Below are 13,905 nucleotides of genomic sequence, written 5' to 3'. Positions count from 1 at the left end.
ATTTCTCTGTGTGAAATTCGGGCTGCTCTCCCCATGGAGAGCGCGTCGCTACACTGAGAGCGCCACCCTTTTTCTTTTTTTTCTTTTTTTTATAAATATTTTCCTGCATGCAGTTTTATTTGTTTACCTATCGAAGTGGATTTTTCTAAAGAAATTTGCCAGGGACAACCCTTTTGTTGCCGTGGGTTCTTTTACGTGCGCTAAGTGCATCAGTGCTGCACACGGGACCTGTATATGAGTATGTATGTGTGCCTGACTGAAACCTGATTGAATGACACAGGAAACGAATGATGATCGTCCAATGGCAGTTGTCATTCGGCTCTACCCAGGTAGGCAGCCTGTTGTGCAAAATTTTAATGACTCCGTGTCTGTAAAGTGCTTAGAGCTAGGATAGCGCTGTATAAGTATCCATATCAATCACTCAGTCAACATAGTCATTCGGATGAGTCTTCATCTTCTTCTTCTTCTGCGTTCGTGGGCTGCAACTCCCACGTTCACTCGCATGTACACGAGTGGGCTTTTACGTGCATGACTGTTTTTACCCCGCCATGTAGGCAGTCATACTCCGCTTTCGGGGGGGTGTTCTTGCTTCCATAACCCACCGAACGCTGACATGGATTACAGGATCTTTAACGTGTGTATTTGATCTGCATGCGTTTACACACGAAGGGGGTTCAGGCACTAGCAGGTCTGCACATATGTTGACCTGGGAGATCGTAAAAATCTCCACCCTTTACCCACCAGGCGCCGTCACCGTGATTCGAACCCAGGTCCCTCAGATTGAAAGTCCAACGCCTTAACCACTCGGCTATTGCGCCCGTCATTCGGATGAGACAATAAACAGAAGTCCTGTGAGTAGCATGCACTAAGCGCACGTAAAAGAACCCTTGGCAAGAAAAGGATTTTGTAGAAATTCCATTTTGATAGGAAAACAAATACACTTGCAGGCAGATTTTGTAATGGGGGGTGACACTTTCACTCCAGCGACTGGCTCTCCCTGGGGAGAACAGCCTAGAATTCACACAATAAAATATGTTGTGACAAAAGAGTAATACAATATAACACAGTACGGTACGATACAACACAATTATCGTGTCTGTCAGCTGAGCTCCACATACACAGCTTGCTTCGAACCCACACTGACTCAGTGGTCTGCTTGTCTACTGCTGTTGTCTGGATGAACCCCTCAGGAAGAACGTGGCTCAGTATTTTGTCCGTCGGCAATAGAGAGGAAGAACTTCCTGCCTTGTACAAGACAATACAATACAATGCAATGCAATACAATACAACGACACGGACGCAGCGCAATCCAATCCAAATTAATACAACTGCTCGGACGCAATACAATACAGTACAATACAATACAACGACTTGGACGCAATAAAACACAACGATTCGAACGCAACGCAATACAATACGAATACAATACAACGACTCGGACACAATACAATACAATCGGACTCGGACGCAATACAATTCAGTACAATACAATACAGTACAACGACTCGGACACAATACAATACAATACAGTACAATACAATACAACGACTCGGACACAATACAATACAGTGCAACGGACTCGGACACAATACAATACAATACAGTACAATACAATACAACGACTCGGACACAATACAATACAGTGCAACGACTCGGACACAATACAATACAATACAATATGACTCGGACGCAATACAATTCAATCGTAGTACAATACAATACAGTACAACGACTCGGACACAATACAATACAGTACAACGACTCGGACACAATACAATACAATACAATATGACTCGGACGCAATACAATACAGTACAACGACTCGGACACAATACAATACAGTACAGTACAATACAATACAACGACTCGGACGCAATGCAATACAATACAATACAACGCAATACAATACAATATCATGAACACAATACAACGACTCGGACGCAATACAACACAATACAATACAACACAATACAACGACTCGGCTGTAGCGCAATACAATACGACACAAGACAATACAAGACAATACAAAATACAATACAATACAACACAAAGATTGTGTCTACCATGCTCCATACGCAGCATGCTTTGAACCCACACTGACACAGGCCGCTCTTGTGGGGATGAGCCGGTCAAGAAGGACGTGACTCAGATTCTTGTGCATCGGCACCAGAGAATAACTTTCTTATTCTGTCTCCGTCTGCAGCTGCTGAAACACTGAGCCAGACCCACGGATTTAAACTGAATTATATCTCAGTCATAAGTCTGTGAGTCAGACGGCCCCTATGATCTCCCTGACTCTATCTCCCATCCTCTCCCTCCCTGATACCCTCTTCCTCCCTCCATGACACCCTCTCCCTCCCTATCCCAATCTCGCTGAGAGAGAGAGAGAGAGAGAGAGAGAGGGGGGGGGATTAATAAGACTATGAATAACAAATATTTCCAGATAAAATGACAATTCGAACGGGAAGGGGTAGGCCGGGCGACATGATATCTTGCCAAGGCCATGCGTCTGTGCTTGTGTTCGTGCTACATTTGATATCCGCTCCAAATGCTGCGGTGGTTCTTGCACTACTGACACTGACAACTGAACGTCTTCTACCTGGTTCCATTCTATACTGACTTAATTGAGTTCTATTTTTTCGCCGTGTGAAAAATTGCTCGGTTTTGCTTAAGGGAACTGCAAAGACTTTTAATATATGTGTGGTTTGGTTTATATGTGACACTCATTAACTGATTATAAGCCAGTATCACGTTTGGTTCATTGAGTGACATAGCATTTTGTTTTTTCTTTGGATCAACTTATGTCCTGAAGGGACAACGTACGCTTTCACATTATTCGTGTTTTAAGATATTGCTCTTTTAACGGGAGGTAAATTTTCAGTCAGCGCTTTGTGTACTTCCGGCAAGATCGCCAGCACGTGCATGGTAGTAGAGTGTAGGCAGTTGTTTTCTGTGACAGCCAGCTTCGACATAACAGTAAGTATCCCGTCGCAACCGAGGTAGTCTTTGTTTTGTTATGCCATTGTACATTAATTCACTTCCATTTGATAAGCATTGATTTTACTTGCCAAAAAGGAGAAAAAAGAATAGTCTGTCTCGTTCTTGCCACTTGTGTGTCTGTCTTTTTACAGTTACCTCTCATGGACACTCACTCTTGTTGTCCTCGTAGCGGTGGTGAATAACGTGTGTTTGTTTGATTTATTCACAAAGTGTGATTATAGATCCATGCGTACGATAAACTTCACACTTGCATGCACAAGCACGCATATTTGACTGACCAATCTTGTGTGTGTGTGTGTGTGTGTGTGTGTGTGTGTGTGACTGTGCATACATTTGTGTTGCTCATTGTAAACATTTTGTGCAGGTAGGTGTTGTGTGTGTGTGTGTGTGTGTGTGTGTGTGTGTGTGTGAGAGAGAGAGAGAGAGAGAGAGAGAGAGAGAGAGAGAGAGAGGTGTCAGTATGTTCTATATACTAAGTAAAGTATGATTCATCTGTACACATATATTGGGGTGTGGTGAGATGGGGTCATGTAATGACAGTAGGGTGTATGCATTTCATGTACATGCTTATGGCTGATGTCAGTGATGCTTTTAAGTTTTATGGTGATAGATTACAACTTAACATGAACCTATATCACAAATTCAGTGACTGAGCGAGGTGCACAGATGTGTTTCACATGTTTGGGGTAGGGGAGGGGGACACAATCATGTGTGCTTCGCTGCCTGTTAATCAGCTTTAATTAAAACATGACTGTCAGAAAAGGGGAGACAAACGCCACCACAAAAGTGTAGACGTTATTGGGTCTATGCCATAAACACATCAGGTATGTGTGCATGTGGCATGTGTGTAATTGCATGCGAGAGGGATGGCGATGCCATTGGCCTTATCATTAATCCTCACAGTAAGCATCATAGGAATGGAACTGAAGACCAATTTTGCTGAGAGTTACAAACAGTGATGCACTGTCACAGTGTCAGTTGTCAGTCATGGCATCATCCTGCCTTTTCTGTGCTCTGGTTATCTGTGATGTAAAAAAATCATGCTATAGTCAGTTTCTGTGAACAGTGTACTATTTCAGTATTTCAGTAACCCTATAGCAGAGTTTCAGTCTTTCAGTCTTAAGGTCCTGGGTTTGAATCTCAGTAACGGTTTGTTGGGTAAAGGGTGGAGATTTGTCCAATTTCCCAGGTCAGCATATGTGCAGGCCTGCTAGTGCCTGAACCCCCTTTGTGTGTATATGCACGCAGAAGATCAAATACGCACGTTACAGATCCTTTAATCTATGTCAGTGTTCAGTGGCTTATGGAGACTTGAAAATTCTCTGTATGCATCAGCCACAACAGAGTCATCAGCAACAGAGTCAATATTAGTCATGTAATGAAAAGAAGTACTCTGAATGGTAGATCTTGATCTGTCACACCAAAAGCAGGTAGTAAGAGGAAGTGAAGATCATTCAGCAAGATAAACGGAATAGGATAGGAGTGAAATGGAACCCAGGAAAACAGAGTATGGCTGCCCTAAATATTTGCAGGGTAAAAACAGCTGTATACAAATGTATTGCAAGAAGGAGAGAAACAAACTGGAAGCATACACATCTGTTAAAAGGTATGTAGAACTATAAAAATTTTCAAAAAATGCGGCAGAAACATAATACTCTTCACTAGTTTATATCATGAGTGTATGATGGATTTATTTATTTTAATCCTGGGATTTGTTTGACTAGTTGATATGTTACGTTGTTGGGTGTTGTTGAACAGGTCGTTGGAAGAAAGAAACACACTTTGTGAAAAATGTCAGCCACTTCAGAGAAGGGACGTCGACCCAAAAAGAGGAAAATTGACCGCTCAGCGTAAGTATATTTTTGTAGTACTACGAGAAGTGCCAGTACCATAGTATTAGTACTGAAACTACTGGTGAAAGACAAACAGTATGCGCAACTGCTTCAGAGGCTTCATGTATGCTGCATGGGCCTGGCTGGTAACAGCACACACAGACCAATAGGAGTTAGAAGCATTGAAAGAACTTTATAAATGGATTGAAAAGTAGTGAAACATTGTTGAATGATGTCGGGCAAATACTCATTGAGAATGAGACTTTTTTGATTTTTAAAGGAGATCAGTTTTTTTTTCTCTTAATCTTACTAATTTGAAAATATGTATGCATCAAATCTTATTTCATTGTTCCAAGAAGCCAGTAAAGTTTGGTCAGTAGTGGTTAATGTGGATCAGGGTTACTTTAATCTGTATAGTATTTAGGAGATAATTTGTTTTGTACGGAAGCTCACCAAGGGATAGGGCAAAGACTGAAAGAGAGAGATTTTGAGTTATCCTCAATGCTGCTCAGCTCATCAGTCTTCAGCATGAGGCATGTGTCATGTATATTATAAATTTTCTGTGGTCAGTTAACTTGGGGTGAGCAAATTATTCTGAAACAAATACTCATTTTAGCTGAAGTTAATACCTTTTGCGTGTGGTTAGTTAGATTTAGAATACATGTACTTAACAAGTTAATTAGCTTCTTTTTTTCTGATAATCTAAGTTAATAGTATTGAATGAGTATTTAAAGAGAGTTAAATTTAACAAATTAAAACCAAACTACAAATGTAATTAGCTTCTTTTTTCTGATAATCAAAGTTAATAATATTGAATGAGTATTTAAAGAGAGTTAAATTCTAACAGAAATTAAAACCAGACTACAAATGAATGACTAATTAAACTTAAAAAAACAAACTAATTTCTAACAAAAATTAAAACTAAACTACACTTTAGCTCTAGCTTTGTTTTGTTATCAAACATGGACACTCACAATGAGTAATGACATTCACATAATGTATCTGTTACCTGCAAAGTATCTTTGATAACGTACGCAAAAACATACCATGTTCACTGTATGAATCAATGGCTTTGTTTAGGCATTCAGCATGATTGCATGCTCGTGAATGAAGCCAGATGTTAATGAAGCTTGGGGCGTTAGATACCAAACAGTGAACAGGTACACCAACTTTGTAACATGTTAATGGTTGATGACAGTTGAAATGAAATGTTGCTCTCCAACAGTCACCCCCCTCCAGTGTATTGTGAATGATTGATGAGGATTGAAATGAAATATTGCTCTCCAAAAATCGACCCCCTCCTATGTATTTTGAATGATTGATGAGGATTGAAATGAAATGTTGCTCTCCAACAATCAACCCCCTCCAATGTATTGTGAATGATTGATTTGGATTGAAATGAAATATTGGTCTTCAAAAATCAACCCCCTCCAGTGTATTTTGAATCAATGGTGATGATTGAAATGAAATGTTGCTCTCCAACAGTCAACCCCCTCCAGTGTATTGTGAATGATTGATGATGATTGAAATGAAATGTTGCTCTCCAACAGTCACCCCCCTCCAGTGTATTGTGAATGATTGATGATGATTGAAATGAAATGTTGCTCTCCAACAGTCACCCCCCTCCAGTGTATTGTGAATGATTGATGAGGATTGAAATGAAATGTTGCTCTCCAACAATCAACCCCCTCCAATGTATTGTGAATGATTGATGAGGATTGAAATGAAATGTTGCTCTCCAACAGTCACCCCCCTCCAGTGTATTGTGAATGATTGATGAGGATTGAAATGAAATGTTGCTCTCCAACAATCACGCCCCCCCACCAGTGTATTGTGGATGATGAGGATTGAAATGAAATGTTGCTCTCCAACAATCAACCCTGATGAGGATTGAAATGTTGCTCTCCAACAGTCACCCCCCTCCAATGTATTGTGAATTAATAATGAGGATTGAAATGAAATGTTGCTCTCCAACAGTCATCCCCGTCCAATGTATTGTGAATGATTGATGATGATTGAAATATTGCTCTCCAACAGTCACCCCCCTCCAATGTATTGTGAATTAATAATGAGGATTGAAATGAAATGTTGCTCTCCAACAGTCATCCCCGTCCAATGTATTGTGAATGATTGATTTGGATTGAAATGAAATATTGCTCTCCAACAGTCACCCCCCCCCCCCCCCACCAGTGTATTGTGGATGATGAGGATTGAAATGAAATGGTGCTCTCCAACAGTCTGTCACCCCCCTCCAATGTATTGTGAATGATTGATGAGGATTTAATCTCTCCAACAATCACCCCCCACCAGTATATTGTGAATGATGAGGATTGAAATGAAATGTTGCTCTCCAGCAATCACCCCCCCCCCCCCCACCAGTGTATTGTGAATGATTGATGAGGATTGAAATGAAATGTTGCTCTCCAACAATCCCCCCCCCCCCCCCCCCCCCCCAGTGTATTGGGAATGATTGATGAGGATTGAAATGAAGTGTTGCTCTCCAACAGTCTGTCACCCTCCTCCACTGCATTTTTCCAGACGAATGGAGACTGAGGAGAGTATGGAGGGGCGGCGTGTGATGGCCCAGTTCAAAAGTGAGAGCGGAGAGATACTGGGTACGTCGTTCGATCTACCTGTCAACATCACTGTCGACAAACTTCAGGCTGTGTGTAACAGCCTTCTGGAGACTGTAAGTGTGTGTGTGTGTAATATGTGTGTGTGTGTGTGTGTGTGTGTGTGTGTGTGTGTGTGTGTGTGTGTGTGTGAGAGAGAGAGAGAGAGAGAGAGAGAGAATTTGTATATATACATATATATGTGTAAATTGTAACTAACTCACTAAGTGTGTTCCTTTGTTCAGTTTGTCAATGGAAACTTAATGGAGAATTTCACTTCAGTTGCTTGTTTCTTTAGTAGTTAGCAGTTTACTCTGCGTGTGTGAGTGCATGAGTTCTGTGTGTGTGAGTGCATGGGTTCTGTGTGTGTGAGTGCATGAGTTCTGTGTGTGTGAGTGCATGAGTTCTGTGTGTGTGAGTGCATGGGTTCTGTGTGTTCTGTGTGTGTGAGTGCATGAGTTCTGTGTGTGTGAGTGCATGAGTTCTGTGTGTGTGAGTGCATGAGTTCTGTGTGTGTGAGTGCATGGGTTCTGTGTGTGTGAGTGCATGAGTTCTGTGTGTGTGAGTGCATGGGTTCTGTGTGTGTGAGTGCATGAGTTCTGTGTGTGTGAGTGCATGGGTTCTGTGTGTTCTGTGTGGGTGAGTGCATGGGTTCTGTGTGTGTGAGTGCATGAGTTCTGTGTGTGTGAGTGCATGGGTTCTGTGTGTGTGAGTGCATGGGTTCTGTGTGTGTGAGTGCATGAGTTCTGTGTGTGTGTGAGTGCATGGGTTCTGTGTGTGTGAGTGCATGAGTTCTGTGTGTGTGAGTGCATGAGTTCTGTGTGTGTGAGTGCATGGGTTCTGTGTGTGTGAGTGCATGAGTTCTGTGTGTGTGAGTGCATGAGTTCTGTGTGTGTGAGTGCATGGGTTCTGTGTGTGTGAGTGCATGGGTTCTGTGTGTGTGAGTGCATGAGTTCTGTGTGTGTGTGAGTGCATGGGTTCTGTGTGTGTGAGTGCATGGGTTCTGTGTGTGTGAGTGCATGAGTTCTGTGTGTGTGAGTGCATGGGTTCTGTGTGTGTGAGTGCATGGGTTCTGTGTGTGTGAGTGCATGGGTTCTGTGTGTGTGAGTGCATGGGTTCTGTGTGTGTGAGTGCATGGGTTCTGTGTGTGTGAGTGCATGAGTTCTGTGTGTGTGAGTGCATGAGTTGGTGGAGCAGCAGGGTATTGTGTGCACCTCATTAAGAGAAAAAAAAAAAAATCAGCCCAAATTTCACAGAGTTAAGACTTGTCCATAGAATGGCTTTGTTAATGTCACCAGTTTTTCTGTCAACATAATGGTAATTATTTGTATTTGTATTTGTATTTCTTTTTATCACAACAGATTTCTCTGTGTGAAATTCGGGCCGCTCTCCCCAGGGAGAGCGCATCGCTATACTACAGCGCCACCCATTTTTTTTGTATTTTTTCCTGCGTGCAGTCTTATTTGTTTTTCCTATTGAAGTGGATTTTTGTACAGAATTTTGCCAGGAACAACCCTTTTGTTGCCATGGGTTCTTTTACGTGCGCTAAGTGCATGCTGCACACGGAACCTCGGTTTATCGTCTCATCCGAACTGACTAGCATCCAGGACCACCACTCAAGGGTCTAGTGGAGGGGAGAAAATATTGGCGGCTGAGTCTGATTCGAACCAGACGATTTCGCTTCTGGCGGACGCGTACCTAGTCACCCAGAAGCTATATTAGTTTTAATTCTACACTTCTCAGTCAGTCATGATGTGCTGGTGCGGAGGCTTTGTTGTGTGATCATATTGTTGTGATGTCAATGGGACCCCGAGAGGCTTTTATTGTATGATGTGAAAGTTATTGTGATCTAAGGGAACGATGAGTGCTGTTTTGGCTTAATTCTTGTTTCTGGTGATATTTGATTTTTAAAATAACGATGCTCTTTGTAGTTGCATTTCGGGTGACCCGAGAGAGACAGAGAGAGAGGGGATGAGAGAGAGTGTATGTGTGCGTGCGTGTGCGTGTGTGTGTGCGTGGTGTGTGTGTGGGGGGGGGGAGGGGGGGTAGATGTGCAATGCGGTTTGGCTGACTGAAATGGACGTAAATTTCAGTAATCTGTATATTTGTATATAGCTATTTCCATTTGGTGCCATTTAATTTATCTTTTTATTTTCTATTCATTTTATTTGTTTGATGTTTTCTTCTTATGTTGGACATGTGCTGCTGCCAAAAAGAAAATCTCTGTACCAAAGTATAGACAATGAAGTTTGTGTATTGTGTGTATTGTATTGTGAATCAGCTGTCAGACATCTGATCCAAAGCTTACCAGTGATCAGGGTTTGAGGCCCTGTTTCAGCATGGTGTTATGAGAATTCTGGGCATCATGTAGCAAGACCGTGTACCAAACAAGAAAGTCCTTGACCAGAAGGGCATCTCCAGCATGTTTGCACACCTGACCCGGCGCCGTCTGCGGTGGCTCGGCCACGTCGGGCGAATGGATGACGGGCAAATCCCCGAGGACATCCTTTATGGTGAGCTCACCACTGGTTCCAGACCTGCAGGAAGACCTGCCCTACACTACAGGGACGTCTGCAAACGAGACACGAGGGCAGGCGACATGGACCCAGCAGGTTGGGAGGTGGTGGCTGAAGACCGCAACAGCTGGAGAAGGACCGTAAAGGCGTGTGTCCAGAGGAGCGAGGAGAAGAGAGAACAGCACTGGGAACAGGGGAGAGAGCGCAGATGGCAGAAGGCAGAATCCATACCCTCTGAACCAGGTGCAATTTTCACCTGCGGCAACTGCAACAGAGCCTGCCGATCCAGAATGCGACCGTACAGCCACGGCAGGCGCTGCAACCCAACAACTTGACTGAACTAGGTGTAGTGTTCCATTGTCTCCCGACCGAGACAGACGGACGCTGACATGTGTGTTCTTGGCGACGGGTGCAATAGCCGAGTGGTTAAAGTGTTGGACTGTCAATCTGAGGGTCCCGGGTTCGAATCACGGTGACGGCGCCTGGTGGGTAAAGGGTGGAGATTTTTACGATCTCCCAGGTCAACATATGTGCAGACCTGCTAGTGCCAGAACCCCCTTCGTGTGTATATGCAAGCAGAAGATCAAATACGCACGTTAAAGATCCTGTAATCCATGTCAGCGTTTGGTGGGTTATGGAAACAAGAACATACCCAGCATGCACGCCCCCGAAAACGGAGTATGGCTGCCTACATGGCGGGGTAAAAACGGTCATACACGTAAAAGCCCACTCGTGTGCATACGAGTGAACGCAGAAGAAGAAGAAGAAGAAGTGTGTTCTTGGGAAAGGTACTTTACTCACCCCACCCAGGTGTGAATTAGTACCTGACTTCAGTCGGGGGAAGGTTTAAAACGGTGCAAAGAGAGGATTGGACCCTGCCTACCTTTGCCGAGCCTTAGACACAGTGGACATGAATTCACTGCCAAGGTGATGGTAGAAAGCTATGGTTGCCTGTGTTCGTTCTGTGAATGGATTTACTTGTTTCTCCTCCCTCACTTTGTGTATGTGTGTTGCTTGCATGTATGTATGTGTGTGTGTGTGTGTGTGTGTGTGTGTGTGTGAGCCTTTAAACACATTGGATACGAACTCATTGCCCATCAAGGCAGTTTAACCTTGCTGTGTACGTATTGTGCCACCAGGAGGAAACCACTCCGTACTCCTTCTTTGTGAACGACGTGGAGATTTGCGAGAGCTTGGAGAAGACGGTGAGCAAGGAGACGCTGCAGAATGCGGAGCAGGTTCTGGACATTGTGTATCAGCCGCAGGCCGTGTTCCGTGTGCGTGCCGTGACACGCTGCACCAGTACCCTGCAGGCACACGCAGAACCCGTTGTGGCCGTGTCGTTCAGCCCTGACGGCAGGTGGGTTTCTGGTTCATGACATTTAAAAAAATCTATTTTATCTATTTGTTTGTTTGTTTAATTCGCTTATCTGTTTATTTGTTTATTTCTTTATCTATTTATTTGTTTGTTTAGTTATTCATTTATTTATTTGTTTGTTTAGTTATTTGTTTATATATTCATTTTTAGATTGGTTTATTTCCAAATTGATTAATTAATTGCGTGTATATATTATATTTAAAAAAAAAAAAAAGTATTTGATAGCAGGTAGGTTTCTTGTTCATTACTTTTTTAAAATTTAAAAAAAATATATTATCTGTTTGTTTATTTATTGATTGATTGATTGATTGATTGATTGATTGATTTACTCTTTTAAAAAAATCTTTTTGATTTCTAAATTTATTCATTCATTCATTTGTTTGTTTGTTTATTTATATTTTTGTTTATAAAAAAAATTATGAGTCTGATGGCAGGTTTTTATTTTATGTTGTTTGATTATTCATTTCTTTTTTTTATTAATTTATTTATCTATGTATTTATTTGGTTTAAAAAAAATCTAAATTCATTCATCCATTTATTTGTTTGTTTATTTGTTTATATTTATATCTAAAAATAAAAAGAAGTATTTGATGGCAGGTAGGTTTCCTGTTCATGTTTAAAAAAAAAAAAAGTGTATGTGTGTGTGTGTGTGTGTGTGTGTGTGTGTTACAGGTATCTGGCCAGTGGATCTGGTGATATGACAGTGAAGTTTTGGGATCTTAACACTGAAACACCTCAGTATACCTGCAAAGGTGGGTGTGTGTTTGTGTGGGAACATGCTTGTGCATGCTTGTGTCAGAGTGTGGTGTGTGTGTTGTGTGTGTGTGTGTGTGTGTGTGTGTGTGTGTATTTATTTTCTTTATTTATTTATCAATGGTTTTTATTTCATTTTTCTTCTTATTGTTATTATTTATCGTTTTATTTCTCTACTGTTGATTGAGTTATTCAGTAAGTTAGGTTTTAAGGAACTTATTTTTTGACAGTAGAAGAAAATAGACAGTTGCAATTCTTTAGGCTCTGGGCGAAACCTGGCATAGTGAAACTGCATCACAACATGTACGTCATGGCGTGCTTGCGTCATAATAGCTGCGTAAGAGTGACCCTGGTAACATGTAAACAACTTGTCCCTTGAAGAAGGAACGTGATCGCTCCGAAAATTTGGAATATTTGACAGATTGATGTGTTTGTTTTCTTTTCTTTTTTCTCTTTATATATTTGTTTTCTTTTCTTTTTTCTCTTTATAGATATATAATCTTAGATTTAATATATTATTCATGTTTGTGTACTGTATGCGAATGTAAGAGTGAAGATGTGATTGTACTTGTGTATGCATGGATGAATGGATGTATGCATTATGTTTATGTATTCAATTGTGCAAACACATGGTCTGTAGTGTGTGTTTGATGTAGTTTCATATCATGAGTTTAAACTAAAGAGAAATCAATCCTATAGAACATTGCATAAAAGGTACCAAGTCAGAATCAGCATATTATTGCCAGAAGAAGAAAAAGTATCGTAAGGTGTACAGCGTGCGTTTGTGCTTATTTTTGTATTGAGAATATTGCTGGCAGTTTTATTTCAAGGCTTACTTTTTTTTTTATCTTTGTTTTTGTTTGCATGCCTGTGAAATGGCAAGTTTAGAGGGACCTGAAAGTTTTAGTCTGATGTATAGTGCATCTTGTGGTACACTGTAGCCTTGAACGGAACACAACATTGAGAGGGTCTCCACTTTGGGAAGGGTGTGTGTGTGTGTGTGTATGTGGGGGGACGGTGGGTGTGGGGACGGGGGTGTGGGGGGTAGTTGGGGGGTGGGAGGGGTAGCAGGGGCCAAGGGACACTCACTCCATCTGGCTCCGTGACAAAGCCATTGCTGTCATCAGCAGGGGGTTCAGTAAGGGGTGTCCTTAAATTTTTTTTTGAAACAGAACAGGCACACTGCTGAACACCACCAAAGTGACTTGGCAGCAGTGCAGGGCCTCCTTTTGGTGTGTGGCCTCCTGGAGACGGAACATCAGTAGTTCCCTGTGGACTGCCGATGATGGGACTATGACAGATGAAGTCAGGTGTAGATGTGTATGGGACTCTGAATGAGTGGTCACTGAAAACAGTTCAGCTGATGGAGCAGCAAAAAAAAAAAAAAAAAAAAAAAAAAAAAAGTTTGTGTATAAAATATATAATAATAAACGATTCAATCTTGTGTTGCAGGACACAGAAATTATGTCATATGTCTGGCGTGGTCACCGAATGGTCAGAAGTTGGCATCAGGCTCCTACACAACACACAATAATGGAGAGGTTGGCAGAATGATTTTCGTTTAAAATTGTTGTTATTTCCTTCTGTAACGGAGAAGATGGTTGTGACGATGAAATGTCGCTGTTTTAACTTTTCTCTTTTCAGCATAATTGTTGTACGAACAGGAGTAAATTCTGTGAATAGAAATAGAAAGTAAGACAAAGATTGATGGCTTAGGGGATGAGTCTTGTATTTGATATTTTTTCAGAGTGGTGAAATTGGACACTGACAAGATAAATGGCTAAACTGCATAATGCAGTTATGCACATATATTG

At 41.7% G+C, this 13,905-nt stretch overlaps 1 protein-coding gene across 2 annotated transcripts in view; it reads left to right on the top strand.

Moving 5' to 3' along the window:
- Window positions 1-2,879: 2,879 nt before the first annotated feature.
- LOC143288601 (notchless protein homolog 1-like) overlaps window positions 2,880-13,905 on the top strand; it is a 74,500-nt gene continuing 63,474 nt past the window's right edge. Inside the window, exons 1-6 of one of the 2 annotated variants that reach the window (XM_076597238.1) lie at window positions 2,880-2,976; window positions 4,759-4,850; window positions 7,371-7,521; window positions 11,100-11,320; window positions 12,011-12,090; window positions 13,544-13,632. In XM_076597238.1, coding sequence (XP_076453353.1) covers window positions 4,792-4,850; window positions 7,371-7,521; window positions 11,100-11,320; window positions 12,011-12,090; window positions 13,544-13,632 — 600 coding nt within the window. In that variant the 5' untranslated portion in view covers window positions 2,880-2,976; window positions 4,759-4,791. Of the gene's footprint in view, window positions 3,000-4,758; window positions 4,851-7,370; window positions 7,522-11,099; window positions 11,321-12,010; window positions 12,091-13,543; window positions 13,633-13,905 lie in introns of both variants that reach the window. The other variant, XM_076597239.1, reaches the window with a different exon arrangement.

Source organism: Babylonia areolata, chromosome 12, assembly GCF_041734735.1.
Source record: "Babylonia areolata isolate BAREFJ2019XMU chromosome 12, ASM4173473v1, whole genome shotgun sequence".
NCBI classification, from domain to species: domain Eukaryota; kingdom Metazoa; phylum Mollusca; class Gastropoda; order Neogastropoda; family Buccinidae; genus Babylonia; species Babylonia areolata.
This window is presented reverse-complemented; position numbering and strand designations above follow the sequence as displayed.